The sequence below is a fragment of the Antechinus flavipes genome, chromosome 2 (assembly GCF_016432865.1).
Source record: "Antechinus flavipes isolate AdamAnt ecotype Samford, QLD, Australia chromosome 2, AdamAnt_v2, whole genome shotgun sequence".
Classification (NCBI taxonomy): domain Eukaryota; kingdom Metazoa; phylum Chordata; class Mammalia; order Dasyuromorphia; family Dasyuridae; genus Antechinus; species Antechinus flavipes.
Window position 1 is genome coordinate 256745074 of NC_067399.1, and position 22374 is coordinate 256767447.

Consider the following 22374-nt stretch of genomic DNA (forward strand, 5'->3'; position numbering starts at 1 on the left):
AAAGAAAAGTAGAAACAAAGGAATAGTAGCACTTCCACACTTTAAACAATCTTGTAAAACCAGCTGTCAGGGATATTGATTTTAAAATAGATAGATGAATGGAACACAGTAGACAAGAGAATCAGAAACTAACTCAATAGCCCAATGCTTGATAAAATGAAAAAAAACAAATTACTCAGAAGAAAAAATTCCTTATTTGATATAAAATGGGGGAAAAGGAAAGGAGTCTGGCAGAAATTGGGCTTTGATCTTTACCTTATACCATATTCCACAATATATTTTAAATGTATAAGTGCTTATGAAAAAACAATTCTCAAAAGAAGTGATTCACAACCACATGAAACAATACTCCAAATCTCTATTAAGAGCAATTGAATTCAAGGAGATTCTGAAGTCTCATCTCACACCCTATGAATTGAGGGGGAACGGTGTTGAAGGGATTATGAAGAATGGGGGACATTAATTCTTTGCGGTGAAGCTGTGAAATGATAAAACTCTTGAAAAACAATTTACAATTATGCAAATAAAGAATGCCCATAATCCTTTGTACCAGAAATTCTATCACTGGGCATTTAGAATGGAAGCCATACCAAAACATGTATAGCAGCACTTTGGGTGATAATTTAGAATTGGAAACAGCTTGGGAATGATTCTGTTGCATTTTAGTGGTCTTAAAAGAATGGAAGAAGAGTAAAAGGAATACACTCAAATGGGGAAGGAAAAAGGTTAAGAGAAATCTCATGAAGTATACAAAGACATCAACAGAAACACTTGAACCTCATTCTCATCTATACTAGTCAAAAGACTTAAGACAAACACATGTGTGGGCACACGTGGACACACACACACATTTGGTTATAGAAATATATTTCACTTGACCAGGAAATGAAAAGAACAAGAAAGAAGGAAACAGGGAAAATAAGAGGGGAAAGAGGTTAATCTCAATCAGAATAAACAAAACTATAACTTTTGGAAGTGGAAAAGAATAGGAATCTGAGGGAGTACCACAAAACTAAAAGATAACTGAACAAGTTATGCTATGTAAATATTGTGAAATTATTTTGTGCTATAAGAAATGATAAAAGAGAAGTTTGAGAAACCCAGAAAGATTTTTATGAATTGATGCAGAATGAAATTAACAGAATCAGGAGAATAATTTCTACAATGACAACAACTTTGAAACAATGAGCAATTCTAATCAGTGTAATACTAACCATGATTCCAGAGCACCAATAGTGAAGGATGATCTCCTCTTGATAGAGATAAAAGATTGAAGAAAGACATTTTTAGACAAAGCCAATGTCAATTTTTTGGTTTGGCTAATGTGTAATGGAAATGTTGTTTTTCTTTCATTCTTAATTGGAGGGGTGTCAAGAAAAGGCAGATTTTTGCTGATTGAAAAAAATATAATTTTTTTTAAAAAGTTGAATTGATTGTGCTGGTGTGAGCTAACTACTGGCAAAATCAAGTGAAAATTGTATTTTCTCTTCTAGACATGAATCTAGTACCAGCCCTACTGGTTCTCAAAGGTTGTAATTACATGTAGAACAAAGTCTCAAGATCTCTAAGCTCAGAGAGGAAAAGAAAAACAAAAGTAAAAAATAAAGTTTATTTTTATGACAAATAAAATTAATGCGGTAGTACAGTTTTGAGATCATAGAATTTAGATCTTTTTTAGACAATTACAGGGAAAGAATTTTCTACTGTGCTTCCTTCTCAAGGATCTCTGTATTTTGAACCTAGTGTTTTATTTTGGCTCCGATAACAATGCATCCATCATCCAGCTGAGGAAGCCAAAGACCCAGAAGAGTAGAGGTCATGAGGAAATGGAAGTAAAAACTTCCTCGTGGGGCAGTTTTGCTTAAATAATTGAATAATGCAACAGTTGGCATGTGTAATATAAAAAGTATTCTTCCTCTAAGTTCGGCTTTAGAATTAGTTGGAGCTGTCTGCCAGCCTGATCTCTATGGCTCAAAGGGCTTCTTGGTAACATGAGAGTGCCTGGGAGAAACTAACCTATGCAGCACCTACCCTGGGGACAGACACTCAGGGTCTGCATTTAGCACAAGTGACAGACCAGCCCATCAGCCACCTGCCCCCCAGCCCCCATCCTGCCACTGTTCCCCTGTGCCACACAAATGGCATAAACAGGACAAGCCTCAGCTCTTCAGTGCTGCTGTTGGCCGTGAGGAAGGAGGTTTTTCTTGGTGGCTTTATTTTTTTCTTACCCTTGAGATGTCTCTGAAAATGGATTACAGCTCATTTCCCCGAGACTGCCACACCATGGACACACTGGAGAGGCAGCTCATCTGTCCCATCTGCTTGGAAATGTTCTCCAAGCCCGTGGTCATCCTCCCCTGCCAGCACAACCTGTGTCGGAAATGCGCCAATGACATATTCCAGGTGAGCTGTGGCCCTGTAGCTACAGGTGTCCCTTCTTAGTGATTGCTATAGATTCTATCTTCTAGCCCTTATCTCTCCCTCTCCTCCTCTCCCTCCCCTATTGTTCTCTGGGATCTCGAGCAGCATCAATCTTAAACTATACTCATGACTTCCCTGGTCACCTTTCTCCAGGCGCTGTGTTCTGAGAAGGGAGGGAACATTCTAGGACAAACAGGGGAAAGGCTGATGGTATCTGCAAACACTTAGAAGCCCTCTCCAAGTGAGATGACCAGCCCAGTGAAAGACTGCTAGGACTTTATGATCTGGGCCTCGAGACTAAGGAAAACAGCTTTGCTGCGTGGACTTCCAAATAATCCAACGAGATAATATTTATGAAGAACTTAGCAGAGTGTTTGCACATAGTAGACATTTAAATTCTTGTTCCTTCTCTCTTCCTATAGTCTTGTGTTTAAGGTTTATGGGGGAGTTTGGGTGTGTTGAGAATTTGTGTCTGCCTGATATATACTTGTTCCCAGCTACCACTTAAAGTATAAAAATGGGGGGAAGGGCTTTTTATCAGACTATTGAAGGAGTCTTGGCTCTTAATGATCATAACCCTAAAATCATTGGTGTGGAAGAGGCACTGGATTTGGAGTCTGAAGACCCAAGTTCTAATCCAGAGGCAAGGTAACTATGTGACCTGAAGTATGTCATTTTAAAGTAATTTGACCCTAAATTTCCCAAACAAAAAAACAAGGAGGTTGAATTTGCTGATTTCTAAGAACTTTTCCAACTCTAAAGCCTATAATCCTAAGAAAGATTTGAAAAGTTATTTAATTTCTAAGAGATCCTGCCAAAGAGCGCTCTGGCCATGAAGAAAAAGGCTCCTGGCTGGCTTTTTGGTATCTGGGATATACTGCATAGCATTCTAACTGGGTGGGGCCATGGAACCAGACAAGGGCAGGTGGTTAAAGGCATAGATGATGGCCTTGTGCTTTCCATCTCCTCCCTTAAGAAGCAGTATCTGTCACTTGACCATCCAGATTAAATATCCTATGACTACAATTGCAAATTTGTCCCATGAAATCTCCTGGTAAAAATACCCATGTCCCCAGTGTCTGCCTGTCTCCAGATTCTTCTCCAGGTCCATCAGCATTACCTTCTCAAGCAGTATCCACACTTCACTTCTTGAGTTTCAGCCTTCTGTCACCATGCTGGCTCCTCTTGCTGCTTACCCCACTCCCTTCCAGGAGCAGAGAATCTTCCTTCAAACTTAAAGAAGAATGAGGACCTTTTTTTTTTTTTTTAATCTCCCAAAGATCCCAGAAAATATCAAGTAAAAAGCAACTTAGTACAAAGACTTTTAGGGAGAGAAAAATAAAAACATTCTCCTTGCCCAATTGGAAGTTAGAGTTAAGAAGAAACTCAGAGTCCATCTAGTATATTTCCTTTATTTTATAAAGAAACTGAGCTCCCAAATAATGTGTGATATTTAAATATAATTTTAAGATTTACAACTCTATGAGAGCAACAGTACAAATATTGGTATCTCAATTTTACATATGAAGAATTAGAGGTACAAAAAATTTAAGTTATTTGCCCAGGATCACATGGATAATAAAGTGAAATCGCCAGAACTGAAATTCAAATCTCCTGATGCCCAGGCCAGTGAAAGTCAATTGGCATTTTCTTAATTTTCAAAAGTGCCTATATGACAGGAACTGTGACAAAGAATGAGAATACCTTAAAAAAAAAAAAGGGAAACAGCATGCAAATAACTATGTACAAATAAGTTATGTATATATACATCCACACAGAGGATAAATTGTAAATTTATAACAGAGGGAATTTACTAAGATCAAAGACTGGAAAAGACTTTTTCTAGAAGGCAGGACTTTAACCGAAATTGGAAGGAAATCAAGGAATCTAGGAGGTGGAAATGTGAGGAGTTCCAAGCATTCCATGCTTTCCTCCAAAAGCCAGTAAAACTGCTCAGAGTAGAGATGGAGTGTCATGTTTGAAAAACAGCAAAGAGGCCAGTGTCACTGGATTGCAGAGTACATGAAGGGAATAAAGTATAAAAAGAATGAAAAGGTAAGAAGGGACCATATTATAAAGGACTTTAAAAGTCAAGGGGGTATTATAGTTGATCCTAAAGGTAATAGGGAACCAAAAAAGTTGATTAAATAATAGGGTAACATAGTCAGATTTGAGCTTTAGGAAGATCGCTTTGATAACTGAGTGAAGGATCTATTGACATACAGAGATATTTGAGATAGGGAGACAAACCATCAGGCTATTGCATTTGTCCATAAGAGATGATGAAGACCTGTTCCAGAGTGGTTGTAATGACAGAGGAGAGATGTTATTAAGGGAGAAAGGACAAGACTTAAAAACACACAGGGGTTGAGAGAGAGTGGAGAATTAATGATGAGACCTAGATTGTGAATCTGGGTGACTCACCCTTTGGGTGATTGGTGGTATCCTTGATAGTTATTAGGAACTTAGGAAGAGGAAAGGATTTTGGAAGAAAGGATGGGTTCAGTTTTGGACATGTTAAATTTAAGATATGTCTGGGATATTCAATTCGAGATGTCTAGTAGGTAGTTGGAGATGTGAGACTGAAGACTGGAAAGAGGTTAGAGTTAGAGAAGTACATTTGATTGTTATCTATGTAGAGAAAATTGACATCACAGAGTTGATAGATCTCTAAGTAAAATAATAAAGATGAAGAAAAGGGGTTCCATAACAGAGCCATGAAAAAAGATTATTCAGTAAATAACTTGAAAATTTTATTCATTAAATTCAATTGCAAATGGGTTTAAAAAAAACACCCCAAAACTTTCTTTGTTGTAATGGCTGGAAGTAAATGTTGGGGTAAACGACGGGGAAAACATCTAGGGAAAGACTGAACTACTACCCCATCTGGTGGTCGCGGTCTGGTAATGCTATACAAAAAGCAGCTCCCTTTCCCTGCCGATGGCATAAATGCTGGAACATTAGGTGACCTCTGGCCTGAAGCTCCTCATCCCAGATCTGGAAACAGTGTAAGGACCACAGAATTTCAGAGCTGAAAGAAACTTCAGAGGGGATCAAGAAACACAGAGGTGAACCTATATTCAAACGAAATCCCACCTACGAATTTCCAACAAGTGGCATCTGGCCACCTAAGCAACCAGGTGAACATTCATTCACTGGCTGTATGACTGCACAAATCACAAACTCCTTTGTGCCTCAGTTTCCTCATATATAAAATGGGGGTCATAACAAGATAATAAGATCACCTATTTCTCAGGCTTCTTGTGAAGCTAAAATGAGATAATATTTGTAAAGCATTTGGCAAACTATAGTGGTCTAAATAAGTGCTTTATAACTATTATGAGGTCATCCAATCGCTGCTTGAAGACCCCCTTCCCCTCAGCAAAGCGTCAAGAATCTACCACCCAGTGCCTTGCATTAGTGAACAACTCTAATTGTTAAGAAGCTTTTCCTTACTTACGTCAAACCTAAATCTAACTCTCTGCAATTTCAATCTATATATAGTTTTGCTCTTTGATGCCAAAGGAATCCCTCTTCCATAGCAGGATTCTTCAAATATTTGAAAATCAGCTAAATTTGTCTATTACACACCCTCTTCTCTAGGAAAACAATACAAGTTCCTCTAACTAACTGATCTAGGAAGAATATGTTCTTCAGTTCTCTCATTTCCCTAATCACTTTTCTCTCAGCGCTCCCCATCTGATCAAAATCCTTCAAAAATGCTGTACTAATGACCTTTGGGACCAGAGACACCCACTTTTCCCTCCTTTTTCTTCTCCCCCAGTCATAGAGATCTCTCCCTGGATGGAGAGAAAAGTGATTAATGTGGGCTTTGGAGAAGCATTCCAAGCTTAGGTGCCCCGTATAATTTCCCTTTCAGTCCCGAGGGACCACGCTGGGTTCCAGCGGAAGATTCCGCTGTCCGTCCTGCCGCCACGAAGTGGTCCTCGATAGGCACGGGGTGTATGGGCTCCAGCGGAACCTACTGGTGGAAAACATCATCGACATCTACAAGCAGGAGTCTGCCAGGTGTAACCTTAGGTCCTAGATTCTCTCCTCTCCCCTTTCCCCCCCCAATATGAGGCGCTTCCCTCCCGCCCCCAACCAGAATTCCCTGCTATCAGACCTCATTCCCCTGAGCATACAGAGCTGAGCCCAGGAGGGCTGCAGTCTCCGGGTCCCCTGAGGCTAGGGCTCGGCCTGACTCCCCCATCACTTCCCCACCAAAAGCCCAAAGCCGCTACTGAAACCCGAGTGTCCCACCTGCGAGGAGCACGAGGATGAAAAGATCAACATCTACTGCGTCACGTGCTGCGTGCCCACTTGCTCCCTCTGCAAGGTGTTTGGGGAGCACCAGGCCTGCCGAGTAGCCCCTCTCTCCGACGTGTACGAACAGCACAAGGTGCTCAGGAGTTCGGGACTGGGGCGGAAGGGGAAGCTGGGGGACCGGGCCAGGAAAGGAAAGAGCAGGTCCTGAGCGTCCATGTACTGCCCTTCCCTTCCCCCTCCCAGTCCGAGCTGACTGCCGGAATTCGAACCCTGGTGGCCTCCAATGAACGGATCCAAGCGCTGATAGCAGAGCTGCAGAACACCTGCCGGAATGTGGAGGTGCGTGGGACGCAACTAAGGGTTGTCGTTGTCCCCGAGGGAACGCCGTGACTTTCTTATTAGAATGTCTGAAATCTCATGGGAGATCTAGTCCAACCTTCCCCCTTCTCACTTAGTCCCCTCTATAACGTCTCTAAATGGTCTTCCGGCCTCTGTTTAATGGGGAACTCCCAGAGGCAAATCGTCCGCTGTGGGATAGTTCTAATTGTTAGGATTTTTTTTTTTTTTTGAGCTGAAATTTGTCTCTGGATATTTGTGAGAACTGTCCCAGGAGCAGGAAAAACTGCAGGTAGGGAACTGGAAGCTGAGTGACTTTGAGAAGCTTTCAAAAAGTTAGCTATGAAAACCACCTTACTTATGAAGTAACCTAAGTTAGGTGCTCTGAAGAAGCTACTTTTTTTGTAGTGCCCTGGAAACCCAAACCCCCAAAGAGATGGATATTGAGGGGGTTGGGATTTGATCTGTAAGGTGATTTCCTCTCTAACTTTTTGTGATTCTCCTGGAACCTGCACCGGGATTAATCTCAGCCTGGGAACCCGGTAGTCCTGGAGGCGTTGGCGATCCCTGGAGTGGAGGTTCGAGCCTTCTCCTAGAGCCAGGATAGATCCTTGTCCCCTCTCGGCCTCTGGCCAGCGTCCTCTCACCACTCCAACCCCCCAGGATAACTGCAAGGCTCGGAAACAGACGCTGTGCGAGAAGTTCGAGCGCATGGCCGGGATACTGGAGGAGCGTAAGGAGATCATGCTTCAGCGTGTGTCCTACGAGCAGGCGGAGAAGACCCGCCAGCTTCGAGCCCTGAGCGAGGCCTACGAGGCTCGTGTGGAGGCTGCTTCCAAACTGGTGGACACAGCTTTGCAAGCTGCCGAGGAACCTCAGGTCCCGCTCTTCCTACAGGTAGGTAGGTAAAGGAGGGAGAGAATTAGGCAAGCAGGGAGGTGGATGGACCAGCGGGCAAAATATAGAGGTCAAGCGGGAGGTTCATGCTCCTGGGTCCCGCCTTAGCTTCTTTTAGCTAAACAACTGGGCTGCTCTGGGCTCAGTGCACTTGAATTTTCGTTTCCTCCCTTGTTGGTTGGGAATGGACCCCACCCGATTCCTCAATTTCCTCCTGCTGTCTTCTCCAGAATGCCAAGGTTCTTATCCAGAAGTGAGTAACACCTCTTCTCCCACATCTGCTTTCTTTTCTCCATTAGGATTTGGGACCCGTGGTTAACGTTCTGTTCCTTTTCTTTCCAGAATTGCTGAGGCTGTAGGTAGCCCAGAGCTGGAAACCCTGGAACCGGGATTTGACAACATGGAACATTATGCAGTGGACTTCAACGAAGAGGAACGGGCACTTTACCAGCTGGACTTCATCAAGAGTGGGCCCCATCTTGTCGTGTTCCCCTTAAAAATCTTGTGTCTCTCTCGCATACGCTGTTCCCAAGGCTCTTGTACCCTTCCCCCTAGTCACTTTGGTCCATTTTCTGCGTCTCCACTCCTGTCCCCATGTACTCTCTGTCTCCCTTCTGTATTCTCCAGCCTCTATCTTTTGAACTCTGTTCCCTAATTGTTGTTCCCTCATGGCCACGGTCTCTTATTCCTGCATTGCTCCTTAGTCTCCTCTTCTTTCTGCCTCTTATGTACAGTTTGTTTTCTTTTTGTCATTCTCCCCTGTCCTTTACTCCCTGCTTTTCCTTTCCCTTGTCACTGTCTCCATGTCTCACACTACTGTCCCCTCTCCCTCCTCCCTTTCTCACCCTCTTGTAGAAAAAAAGTCCTGACCCCTCCCCCTCTTTAGCATTTAAATTTTCTTAGGATAGGAAAGGAAATTACTCTAGATTGTGAGTCTGCCTGAGGACTCAAGATGAAAGAGTTCTGTTTGTATCTGTACAAGGACACTTAGCAAGGCTTCAGGAATCAGTGTGATTCAAGGAGTTAGCTTCTTTAGAAAAGGGAAGTTGGAAAGGCTGCAAGGTGGTAAATAAAGAACCAGTCTGTAATCAGGCTTGTATTCAAATCCAATCTCAAACAGTAGCTGTGTGACCCTAGGTAAGTCATTTACCCCCATTTTCTCCAATAAAAAAAGAAAAAGAGAAGGGAAACAGGAAACATGATCTGTGGTAATAGAACTGAAAAGGGAATGAAGGAGCGAGATTGAGCTGAACGCTGACATCTGGAAAGGATACTGACAATCTGTTGAATTAAAAAGGAAAATACTGAAGAAACCCTAGGAAACATGTAGAAGCCAGCTCAGAGACATTGTTTGGGGACTAAAGAGTATCTGTTAAACAGTCCTGACCATATGCTGATCATTTGGTATAGAGTAAGGAATTTGCACTACTTTTTTTTTTCCCTGAGGCAATTAGGGTTAAGTGACTTGCCCAGGGTCATACAGCTAGGAAGTGTTAAGTGTCTGAGGTAAGATTTGAATTCAGGTCCTCCTGACTTCAGGGCTGGTACTCTGTGAAGAGTTTGCATTACTTTTATGCAAGCCTCAGTTTAACAACAACATTTTCTTTTTTACTTTAAAAGAAAAAAGATCACTGGGAGAGTTGCAATCCTAGATAGGAGAGGGTTAGTTGGCTGTTTGGGAGTCCCAACAGGGAGAAACTGGATCCTGATAGGGCAAGGGTTTTTTTTTTGTTTGTTTGTTTGTTTGTTTTTTAAGTTGAGGCAGTTGAGGTTAAGTGACTTGCCCAGGGTCACACAGCCAGGAAGTGTTAAGTGTCTGAGGCCAGATTTGAACTCAAGTTTTAACCCTAGTTGGGAGATATGGAAAACTGCTCTCAGAACTGAGAGGAGGAAGTCGAGGAATCAACTATAGTGGAAGGTTAGGGGAACCTCAATCTTGGGGGAGTGGTTGGAGAACCTTGGTCCTAGGGGAAAGGGTTGAAGGAAATCCAGATCCTGCTGTGAGGAAGAGACTGGGACATCTTCAGCACTAGCAGGGCCGCTGGAGCACTCAAGGACTTCGCGATTGAAGTCTGAATTGATTGTTTCGTCCTCCTTTCCTAACAAATCATCTAGTGGAGGAACCGCTGGAGGCAGCGGTGGTAACTTCTTCGGAAGAAGGGGACTACACTACCGCGACAGAGGAACCTGGTGTAAGCGAAGACCAGGAAGAGGAAGTAGCAGCGATGTCTGCTTCGGGAGCCGAGGCCACTGAAGAAGCTGGAGCCGGGACAGTGCAGCTCCGTGGGACAGCCCCGGAGGACGAGTTGGAACCGAGAACCCAGCCGCAGGTGGGGTGTTAGGGAGCGTGTCATCCCTCTGGATTTTGGACAGAATCCCTGGGACTTTTGATATCTAGGTCTAGTAAAAGTCCCTGAAATCTACTTCCAGGATGCAGAGGAGGCAGGTGGGGAGCCCGAGGCTGGCGGAACGATGAGCGCGAAGCTTCAGGACAGCGGGTGCTCCGCAACTCCAGGCCGTATCCCGGTACCACCTCCCCGGGCTCTCCGGGCGGAATCCCCCAACCCGGGACTGTGTGGGTTTGAGATCTCGGGAAGTGAAGGGACCGGCAGTACTGTCAGTGGCCAGAACGAGGATGGAGCAGGAACACCGGGATGCAGCCAGCCGGTGAGATTGGGAACAGAATTTTCCCTTATAAATCCCCACTTCCCATCCCCCTGAGTATCGTAGAGAAGAAAGTCGTTCCCCGCCCCTCCCCCACTTTGGGACAGAGAAGATGGGGCGGAGACCCGGGAGAGCGATGGAAAAGGGCAAGGGGAAACTTCTCTGACTCTTCCCTTCTTCCCTTGCAGAGTTCAGACGTGGCGGCCTCGGAGGGGTCGGAGCTGGAGGCGGGGGAGCCCCAGAGCTTTGCCTCGGGCCCCTTCTTAATCTCCAGCTCATAATTACTGCAGTGCTGACGGAAGGGCGGGACTTCCCTAGGTTACTACCTTCTCAAACCCAATCTTGGGGTGGCTTCGATCCTGGGGGAGCTTGAGCACATTTCTTTCAGGCTCTGTGCTTTACACTACAAAAGTTTTTTCCTGCCCTCTCCCTGGATACCCGGAGCCCAAAACTTTCTGTGACCATTTGAAAATTGGGTTTGAGAGGAGAGCTGTCCCTTCTCGGGTCAGGGAGTAGGAGATTGAGCTAAATGCCCTATGCACTCTCTTACTAGACAATACCTTCTTCCCGAAATACTGAGTCAATCCCACAAGAGTTGGGAGATCCCAGTGTTAGAGTCACCATTTCCCAGAGGAGGTGGGCTGTGGGGAAAATGGAAGGATTCGCCGCTGAAGCAGAGACTCGGTTTGAGAGACCTCGTCCGGGTAGGGGGAAAGGGCGCCGACACAGAGACAGAGGGGGTAGTTTCCCTCAATAAACCAGAGGCTTCCATTTTGCTCTAAACTTCACTGTTTTACAAGATCGTCGAACCCTCAGCACCCCCGCGGCCACGCTTTCCCGTTCTCTGTCCTTTGTCTTCTTCGCTACTCCCAACTCCCCGTCTCCCCTCTTTACCCCACAGGTGCTCCTCCTCAGCCCCTTGACCCCGCAGCCTCACTAGCCCACTCTCCCTAGCAAGCGCTCGTTGCTCCGCGCACGGCTGCGCATCCTCTCCTCTCTTGCGCGGTCCAGCAACTCCCGCAGCAGGTGGAAGGGCAGATCCAGGGCATTGGGGGTCCTCTCCATCTGCTTCCACCCTGAGGGCGCGCGAATTGACCGCCACTGCTCGCCGCTAGAGTCCGCAAGATGTCTCCGAGTCCCCAGACGGTCCGGGCTCAGGACGGGGACTTCCCAAGCACGGGGCAATGGGAAGCAGGTGTCCGGGGGCAGGAACAGCAGCGCGGCCACAGCCAGTGTCACCGTCACGACCCGGAGCCTCCGCAAGGCCATGGCCTGCAATATACGTGTTCTCAGTCCGCCACACTTGAGGCCCGACTTACCTCTAACTCTGCTAGGAAACCCGTCCTCGCCCAGCTCAGAACCTCAGAGCTCACCCTAGCATTAGATCTTCTGTCCCGGCCCAGCCTGGATTTCCCTTCTCCCTCCCCTTCCTTAACCTTCAACTCTACTACAATTCTTCGGACCCTAAATCTGACCCGCTTTGATTGTATTGAAGCGAGGGGAGGGGGTGTACGTCGAGTCTTGGATTGCTGGGCAGGAATGGATTTAAAGAAAGGTAGTTCAGGGCCAGCAGTGGGTCAGGGTCCCGGCATTCCCCACCTTCCCAATCCCTCCCTCTTGTCCAGAGACACTCACAGCAGCCGTGCAGCGCAAGGCAGGATCAGTCGGAGCTGGGATAGGGACTAAGCTTAGCTGCGCGATTATTGAGGGTCCAGGAACATTTATTTATATTCCTCACGTACGACTATACCACGTGACAGAAGTAGCGGAGGGGCTGGGAGGAGCCAGAAAAGTGGCAGGAGCTGTCCCTGGTGCTGACGAAGAAGGAGGGCTTGGGGCGGGGGTTGCGGTAACCTGGAGCTCAGACGGGAAATTTGTATTCACATTTAGTGTTTGTCTGGGGGCTTAATCTGGGCTTAGGCTAACTCTGCGCTATATATCTGGGCTTCTGCTTCTAAGTAGGTCCATGTTTGTATTGCTTCTTTCTGTATGAATGTCCCATGCACTTCCGTGTGTCTGAATGTTAAACGTACCCATTTGCACTTTATCACGCATAATGCTTCTACGCACCTTCATTCAGTTACATGTATTGTAAATGTGCGTGTGTGTAATATCCTTTATCAGAAAGGCATTCTGGTGGCTAGTCTCACCAGTCTAAGGTTCAGTGGCTGACACCATATTTGAGGAGCTCATAGGAAGACCAATTACTTTCTTCTAACACTATCACCTCAGCCAATATAAGTTCCTCACTTTGCTTTTATATAGCAACACATACATCAGCCAAGACAAGAATTGGATGAATTTGTTTCCTTTCCTCTTCTTCTATCTTGCTCTTCATCAGATGCACGCAAGGAAGTCTAAAATGCATACACTGTTCTCCTTGATCAAAGGGGCCCCCTGTTGGTGGCTGATCAATTTTATCTCAGAAGGAATTAAAGGCTCTGGAAATGAAGATGAATTGCAACAATCAGAAAAAAGGCCCTTAGTAGACGCTAGAAATGCAACTCAGAAATTCCAGGCCTGAGTCGAAACACCATTCTACTCCCTTTCCCATCAGGACTGCTAAAGGATGCTGTGGAGAGATGGACCTAAAGCATATTCCTGGGATGGGATAGGGTTCAAGTTCTTGAGTGGAGGAAAAGTAATGTGAGTATCAGCCACTGGGAGTGTAGTCGAGGTTTTCAGGAACTCATGTTTTACTCAAAATCACGGTAGCCAATGAACCATCAGTTTCTCCAGAAGATCAGGTCATTGCACCAATTCTCCCTGCCACAAACACCACCCCCACAGTCCTTCCTTCCACCCTACTTGCCATCCAGGTTAACAGTAGCTTCAAGTGAAGATTCTGGGATACGAAGTCTAGAGAAGGCACCTCATGGGCTGACAAACCTGAGATTGACCCTGAGATTCACCATTCTCAGGTTAGACAGTCCTAGATGCACCTTCCATTGCTTCCAAACTGCTTTCTGGTAAGAGAGACGGACCACTGAATAGACTTTATATGCAAAGTTCATCCACTGTATATCTGGGGATACACATCCACTGAGAGATACACTTTATGTGGGGATCCCAGAATTGGCCCTGAGGATTTGAATCCAATGAAATGCAGCATCTGAAGCATGAACCCTTTCCAGTGTCAGAAAAGAATGGTGAAATATTTAACCTAAAAGGAATTATTTCAATAATACATAAAATCTTTGAGGGAAGGGATTATGTGATTTTAAAAAAAAGTCTTCTCAGAATCTTGTAGAAGACATATTTGCTTAGTTGAATTGAAGTGAATTCCAGGTTCATTGGGAACTGGAGAATCATCTGTAATTGAATAATCGCCATCATCAAATTGATGTGATCTAGAGAGAGAGACAGAAAGAGAAAAGAGTCATAGAACTGAAGGAGAAAACGTTCTAGAACATGAATTCCTGGGACTTCTCTATCCTTTGCAGTCCTTTTCACCTTTGCAATTCCTGTCTCTGTTACTATCATTCCCTCATTTTTCTGCTTTACAGATAGCTAGTAGTGCAGTAGACAGAGCATTGGGTCTGGAGTCAGGAAGACCATTCAAATGGAGCCTCAAACATTTACTGGCTGTGTGACTCTGGATAAATCACTAAATCTCTGCCTCAGTTTCCTTAAGTATAAAGTGGGGCAAATGATAGCACTTGCTTTCCAGGGTTGTTATGAAGATCAAATGAAATACTATTAATACCAATGCCTGGCACATTGTAGGTGCTATATACTATATTTATTCCCCTTCCTTCCTTCTCTTGCTTCACTCTTGACCTACTCAGTTACTTTTCAATCACCTCCCCAACCTGGAAAATCAAATGCCCACGGCTCAGTTTAAAGGAAGGGATTTGGGGATATATTTAAGGTATCAAACATGAGGCCTAAGGGCTGGCTGTGGTCTACAATACTCCCAAGTTATAACTGAGTCAGATTAAAATGTAATTTGGAAATATTTAACAAAATAAGTGAAAGTACAATAAAACATTTATAATTATTACATTTTAAAACTAAGTCAATATGCACCCTGCAGGGAATCCTTATGTTAGATTAGAGGCCCCATTGTTTCCTGAGTTTGCTCCTACTGCTTCGAGAATTGCATTTACTTCTTCCCCAAAGAAAACTGCCCAAAGTCGGTGCCCAGGATCTTATTTCCAGAATATTTTTACATAAGAGCAACCACTCCCTAATCTAAATCTCTAATCTTTTTTTTAAATTTTTAATAGCTTTTTATTTACAAGTTATATGCATGGGTAATTTTACAGCATTGACAATTGCCAACTTTTTGTTCCAATTTTTCCCCTCCTTCACCCCATCCCCTCCCCTAGATGGCAGGATGACCAATACATATTAAATATATTAAAGTATAAATTAAATACAAAATAAGCATATATGTCCAAACCATTATTTTGCTGTACAAAAAGAATCGGACTCTGAAATATTGTTTAATTAGCCTGTGAAGGAAATAAAAAAATGCAGGTAGGCAAAAATATAGGAATTGGGAATTCAATGTAATGGTTCTTAGTCATCTCCCAGAGTTCTTTCGCTGGATATAGTTGGTTCAGTTCATTACTGCTCCATTAGAACTAATTTGGTTCATCTCATTGCTGAAGATGGCCAAGTCCTCAGAACTAATCATCATATAGTATTGTTGTTGAAGTATGTAATGATCTCCTGGTCCTGCTCATTTCACTCAGCATCAGTTCGTGTAAGTCTCTCCAGGACTTTCTGAAATCATCCTGTTGGTCATTTCTTACCGAACAATAATATTCCATAATATTTATAAACCACAATTTATTCAGCCATTCTCCAATTGATGGGCATCCACTCAATTTCCAGTTTCTGGCCACTACAAAGAGGGCTGCCACAAACTAAATCTCTAATCTTGACCTCTCTATCCTTCCCACTTTTTCCCACTCTCTCTCAAGCTCATTTTCCCCTTTCCCCTGCCTATACATAAGATATATCTTTCTAAATGTATTTCCACATCTCTGACTCAACTCAATAACTTTTCGCTCCACCTACCTCAAATCTGAATGCATTGTGTCCTGTTGGCAATCTTTTTCTTCCTGGAGTGCAGACACTTCTCTTCCTGACATCACAGATTATATGTGAGGATACAGAAGCATATGGATATCTTGTAGAACTAATGGGCAGATTATATTTCTGACCCTAGTGGAGGACCCAAAGTCCATTCCCCCTTTATCGAGCTGGCCCAGGAAAAAGGCAGGGCTGTGTTTGTAGTGTATCTCTGTCAGATTACTAGCAGAAACATTAATTCTTGGGGAAAAGATCGAAAGTATCCAATCAGAAGCCATGGAAGGAAACTAGAGTAGGATGAAGGAAGAAGTGCCTCTGAGATAGGAGTTAGCACATGGGTCCTAGTAGAGACTTGGAAGAAATTACTACTCCTGAGTTTCTTAACATGGTAAATAAATGGGCATCCTATAGCTTAGATGTGCAGGATGCTTTTGGATTTACTAGGCATAATAAATACATCTTATTAGAGTCACTATAATCCTGCTTGAATATTAGTAGTACAAATATTACTCCTACTTTACGGATGAGGAAATGGATGCTCATAGCCACGTGGCGAGCATGAGGTGAGGCTAAGATTTGAATTCTTCTATTTTACTTTAAAACTCAGTATTTTACCTGCTACTTTATTATTTTTCATTTTTAATTAGTGAAATGAAAGCATTTCTATAACATAGTACAATAAAAAATATCACAGCACATGAAATTGCAAATCTAAGATGTACAACTTGCTGTTCTTTTCAAATATGCAATAAAATGTAAATTTCTTTTTTTCTCCCCCCCCCAAGATGATTATCATTGAACCAAACAGAGATATGTAAAATTATTCTATACATTTTTCTTTTTGTCAATTCTTTCTCTGGATGGAGATAAAGTCTTTCTTAATATGTCCTTTACAGTTTATTTGGCTGTTTATAATATTGAAAATAACTTATTCACTCTAAGTTGTTCTTAAAACAATATTGCTACCCTGTATACAATTTTCTCTTGGTCACTTTCTCATTAAGTAAGATAACAAATGTAAAGTGCTTTGAAAATCTTAAAGTACTGTCTAAATATCTATTACTGTCTCATCATCTTTTACTATGGATTTCAAATAGAAATAGCTCTAGGACAACTTCATATCCTACTATCATTTCTTTAAATTCAATGATTTAAGTATAATTTCATAGATTTTTTTGTGTTGTTTTATTTTTGTTTTTTCTTTTGGTGAGGTAATTGGAATTAAATGACTTGCTCAGGCTCACCCAGTTAGTAAGTGTTAAATGTCTAAGGCCGGATTTGAACTCAGATTCTTTATATTTCATTGTCAGTGCTCTATCCTCTGCACCATCTAACTGCCCCCATTTCATAGATTTTGTAAAACAGCTTTTGTTGTTGTTATTACTATCATTATTATGCCACTAGGTATCTTGGTAGATAGTGTTGGGAATTTAGTGGAGAAGATTTGAGTTCAAATCTTTCCTCTGACAATAGTTGCATGACTCTGGGCAAATCAATGAATATTATATAGATGCTTTGGGCAGCTCCCCAGAACCCAAATATGAAGTCATAGGTCTGCATTAGTATAAGAGAATCACAGATCTTTTCTGTTTTTTCATGTCACTGGACTACCTATTCTTCCTCTCTCACCTCTCCTTGGACTAGAAAAGATATTTCTGAGATCTCCTCAGATAACAGAAAAATAGGGGGTTGTCTACTGAGGAAGGCTTCTGTCAATAAATGCTATTGGAATTATGGCTAGAATGTTTAGATATCAGTGCAACTTAGACCTGGGCACCTCAGCACTGCCTGCATGGCTTAAAACAATACCACTACCACTGTATATTATGTTCTCTCAGTTACTGCATTATTAAGTGAGTTAACAAATATCAAGTGCTTTGAAAATCTTAAAAGTACTATTACTGTTATTATCATTATTGTGATCTCATTGTCATCTTTTTCTATGGATTTCAAGTAGAAATGGCCCCAGGACAACTTCATATTTTGTCATTATTTTTTAAAAATTAAATTATTTAAGTATTATTTCAAATTACTGGGACATCATTTGACCTTAACATCATGGAATGTAGAGGTTTTTTTTTCTTTCCCTCAAATTTTCCAGCACTAGGGCTTTTCCAATCTTTTTCTTTAGCAGGAAGAAAAGGTAAATGGTCTTGCTATAGACCAGGTCCTACTAAACTCCAATAAAACCGGTAAAATAACTCATTCTCCTAGGTTTAGCATCTGGAGATCACCACTTGGTTCATCTATATCAAAAACAATTAAGTCTCTGGGTTGAAAATGTATGAAAGATAGATATTTAGAGCAGTTCTGTCAGGCCAGAAAGGCTTCTTCTATGGTACCAGGAGATGATGGGGGCGGGAAGAATGGAAGAAGGGAAATGGCGGGAAAGGTAGATTAGATTCCCAATCAGAACCTGGCCCCAATTCTCACAGCAAAATGGGGGCCTTCATTTTGGGGATGATATATTTCTTTGGCCCCTTTACCCCATGAGGCTGCTCTAGAAAGAGTCTCAAGAAATGAGGTCAGCCTGCAGAATTCATTTTCACAGTGTTCCTCCCCTTACTTTCTCCACGGGGACACCCAGGGACCTAGAAGTACAGGGCATGGTTGGAAATGGGAACCTATCTGGCCCATGCTCTTCAGAACCAGCCCCCTCACTACACCCCGAGGTGGGTTTCTTGACCTTAATGGGATGGAGGGAAATCAGGGTAGACGGATTGGGTGGAGTCTCCGCTTACCTCTCGTGCAGTGCTCTGAGGGGCTACCAGAGCCTCATCTTCCTGCCGAGACCCCTCTCTCGTGTGGGGTTAGGATTTGGCTCCCAGAATTCCCCACTTTTCTACCACTCATCTGAAAAGAGCCTGCACCCACCTGGCAGAGGGAAGGGGCAGGAGGAGGGGAATGGCGGTGCTCCTGCCTCTGGCTCAGCTGGTTCCTCTGCCGGGCTTGTCTCCCTGGGCCTGGCCGGCTCTCTGGGGCTCACGACCTGCCTTCTTCTGCCTCTCCCACTCTTTTATGGCCCCCACTACTGCTCTTGGTAGCAAGATGCCGCCCAACGGCAGGCTTCCTGTCCCCGCCCCGCCCCCCACCCCACCCTGGGCAGTTTCCATGACACGGCCCGGGGCCTGATGTAGCAGAGGCCGCTGCTGAAGGCAGAAGAGAGCTGCAGCAGAGACCTGACCGTCCTGAGAACCGAGCTCCAGGAGCAGGAGGAGCAGCTCTGCAGAGCCTGTTGTTGGGGGAGGAAAAGCTATCATTTCTGAGACTTTCCCCTCATCCCTCCCCAGTCCCATACTCACGTCGGAGAGACTGGAGTCGGCCCTATCTGTTGTACCCTGGCCCAAAGAGGAAGGCCCTAGAAGGCGCCTCTGTCCCTGCGAGATTTGGGGGCCTTTATGAGAACACTGAGGCACAGGAAAATAAAGCAGACTTCCAAATGTGACCATTACAACACGTAAACATGCAGGTCTAAGACTAATGTACTCACGACTGAAAAAACCCCTTGGGCGGAGGCTGGATGGTCTCTTGTCTGGAAGAGGGTGAAAGGATTTCTGTTTGGGTATGACTGGGACAGTTCCTCTGTACCTGATAATTCCTTCTTTCACACTTTTGCACAAGGAGCCTCTTAAAGTGCTTCTTAAAGCTTAGCTTATATGGGATCTCCTATGCAAGGCTTTTCTGCTTCCCTGCAGTTTGCACTCCTGTTCACTGATTACTTTGTATTGCTTTGTCTTACTTCAGTATTGCTTCAGAGGCTAAAGGGTTGGCCACGGACTTAGAAAGTCTTGAGTTCAAGTTTTAGATCTGCCTGCTATTCTGACACATAATGAATATGGCAATGGGAAAGCGATTTAATGTCTCAGTTTTCTGAGTGCTTTTTAAAGGCTAGAAATTGCTTAAAAGATGTTGATCTGCATGCGTAGAGAAAGTTCCTCAGACAGAACTTATACCAGTGAAATAATAGGTCCAGTTCCCATCCTTCGTCTGGAGGGAGGGACTTGGTTTATATTGGTTTTCTTATTTCTAGCACCTGGCACAATGCAAGCCCTTAAATGCTTATTGGATTGAATCAAATGCCCTTTTTGAGCCTCCTCATTATTTCTATGATAAATCTAGCTTTCCTGCAATGTCAAAGATGATATAAATACTATTCAAATGCTTAGTATATAATCAAAAGGTTTTTTTATTTGCTAAATTCAAGATTTCTTTTGAGCAGAGTTCAGATTGATTGATTGTGGGACTTAGCCCAGAGAGGGTGAATCCCTTAACTAGGGACACACAGCAATTTGCAAAATTGTTCCTCTACCTCTTTCATCTCTAGTCCTGCGGTGGAGGGAAATGGAGGTTTTGAGAAAGGTTCAGGAGAGACCTGAATACACTGCTTATGGCCTCAGGAAAGGAGAAACCTGGAGCACTAGGGTAGAGAGGGTAGAAAACCAGCAGAGACTTATCCAGAGTGTGTTAAAGGTATGTCTTGTTCTGGTCCCCCTGAGCGCCTTCTTTTCTACTTATTATAGTAAATTTTAGCAGGAAATAAGATTGCAAAAGGGAGGCTGGAAGTCATGTGTAAACTGCTCCAAAGATCAAGGGAGCAGTACTTAAAAATCATATTATATATTAAATAAAATGTCCATCCTAATAATATATGCCAAATCCAGATATATGCCATCTAGGCAGTACTTGTCCAGGTTTCTGGTATTATCGATATGTAAATTCCAAACAAAATCCAGACCAAAATCCGGACCAGCAGGACACCCCAAAGGTGGTGATGATTTTGGAGTTTTACTGATAACTTGGAGAAGATCTGGGTATGTTTAATGAACTCACCCCAAGGTGGTGCAGATTTGGTCTGTTTCCCCCCAAACCCTATAAAAATAAGACTCCTGCCTCCCAAGCATTCTTCCCCCACCAGGTCCATGCTTCCTAGTGCTCCCAACTCCAATCCCTGGTGTTGGGAGTGATGTTCTTGCCCTGCCACTTCCTGTCCTGTTCTCTGCCCTTGCCAGCCTCTGTACCCCTTCCCAACGTGTGTCATTGTGTCTTATTAAAATCAGCCGCCTCATTTTCTGCCGCCAATCGTGCCTTTCCTGGTGAGTATCCAGAGAGCTAGGGCCTTGTCTGCTAGAACCAGAACCATGTGCCTCTCTCTAGTCCATGATTTCCTTAAGTAATTATCGTCAAAGGACTCCATGGCCTTTAACTAGCCTTGCCTTTGGAGAAATGAGAGGCCAGTCCTAGATATGGGAGTGAAAAATATGCATTATTTTTGCAAATTTGCATGATTCACCTCAAGGTTCAAGGCACAATCAGATCTATAGGCCCTCCCTGGGTCTCATCATATCCTTCCTGAGACGGTGGAGGGGGCAGGGGAGGAGATGCGCTCTTCATCTTATAGATGGAAAAACAGACCCAAGTGGCCCAAGTGACTCATTCTGGTGTGAAGCTCCCTTGTGGTGGAGCGGGCTGGGGGAGGAAGCTGGCCATGTGGCCACAGAGTGAGAAAAGGGCTGGTGGTCCAGGCCCGGAGGTCAAGGCTGCAGCCTGTCACCCGTTGGGCTGCTGGGTCTGGACTGCGCCTCGCTCACACAAGCAGATCTCAATCTCCTTTCCCCTGGAACGCTGGTCATCGCTGCCGGAGAGGGGGTGGTCAGGAGGGAGGGTGCAGGCCTCAATCCCCCTGACACCCACACCATTTTCCGCTGTGGTTGCCTAAAGTTGCTGTAAACAAATGAGAGCACTGAGGGCTGAGGGGAAAAGCCAGCTTTGAGTTCTTATAAGCTGGAGCTGGGCTTGAGGTTAGTTAGGGCCCTCAGGCTTCTCCCATTCTCTCTGCTGCTTGGGGAGGAACGAGAGCAACGTGCGTCCTCTGGACGTCACACTGCCCTTGTTTCTCCCAGTCAATGAAATCCAACGGATATTAAACATTTACTGTGTACTATACTGCAGCACCATGTGCTATACACGCAAGGGACCGGAGAGGCAGACAAAAGCCACCATTCTGTCTTCAAGGAGCTCTCTTGGTGTTTCTGTGATCTCTTAGCCTTTGGGTATACAAACAAGTATAAAGTAAGATAGGGTCTGGTAGGACAAGGGGCATTTCCCAAAGTTTGATGAAAGATAACTTGGCTAGAAGACGAGGGATTCCTAGAGCCACGGGCATCCGAGCTGGGTGTCGGAGGAATGGGAGTGCAAGCCTCTGAGATAAGAAGCAAATGCTTGCTAGCACAGTACTCACTTATGTGGACAAGGAGGCGAGACACAGCAGGGGGAAATGTGGTAATGGCTAATAGCAAATTTCAACTGAAAGGTATCCAGAGAGGAGTAGCATGAATTAAGGTTGTCAAGTTAGGTTGGAATTAAGTTGTGAGGGACAAGAAGTACCTGACATTTAATGCAACAATTATTAAGTACTCCCAAGGTACTGGCTGAGTAGACTAGGAGGATACCTCAAAGAACATGAGTTTGTATTTTTTTCCCCAAAGGAAACAGATGATGGAGGATCCTCAGCTTTCCTTGGCCTTCCCACGGGTTCTTGTACATATGGCATCCCACCCTTTTGTCTGTCTTTGCACCCGTCCTGCTCTCCCCTTCCTCAATTCTGCTTCATAAAGCTTCGTTTCCTACAAAATGTCGATGCTCTTTGTTGCTGGCTCCCCTTCCAAATTACTTCAAGCCATTGATTTACATTTTATTTGTATAAACAAATTACATTTACAGGATATAAATGTGTATATATAATAT

At 43.9% G+C, this 22374-nt stretch overlaps 1 protein-coding gene across 1 annotated transcript; it reads left to right on the plus strand.

Moving 5' to 3' along the window:
- The first annotated feature begins 2164 nt into the window (after window positions 1–2164).
- Window positions 2165–8790, plus strand: LOC127552474 (tripartite motif-containing protein 54-like). Its single transcript, XM_051982981.1, is given in 7 exon segments — window positions 2165–2403; window positions 6272–6450; window positions 6652–6823; window positions 6934–7029; window positions 7690–7923; window positions 8154–8176; window positions 8266–8790. Coding segments are annotated over 7 exon segments (1185 nt in total). The 5' UTR covers window positions 2165–2235; the 3' UTR covers window positions 8579–8790.
- Window positions 8791–22374: the final 13584 nt, after the last annotated feature.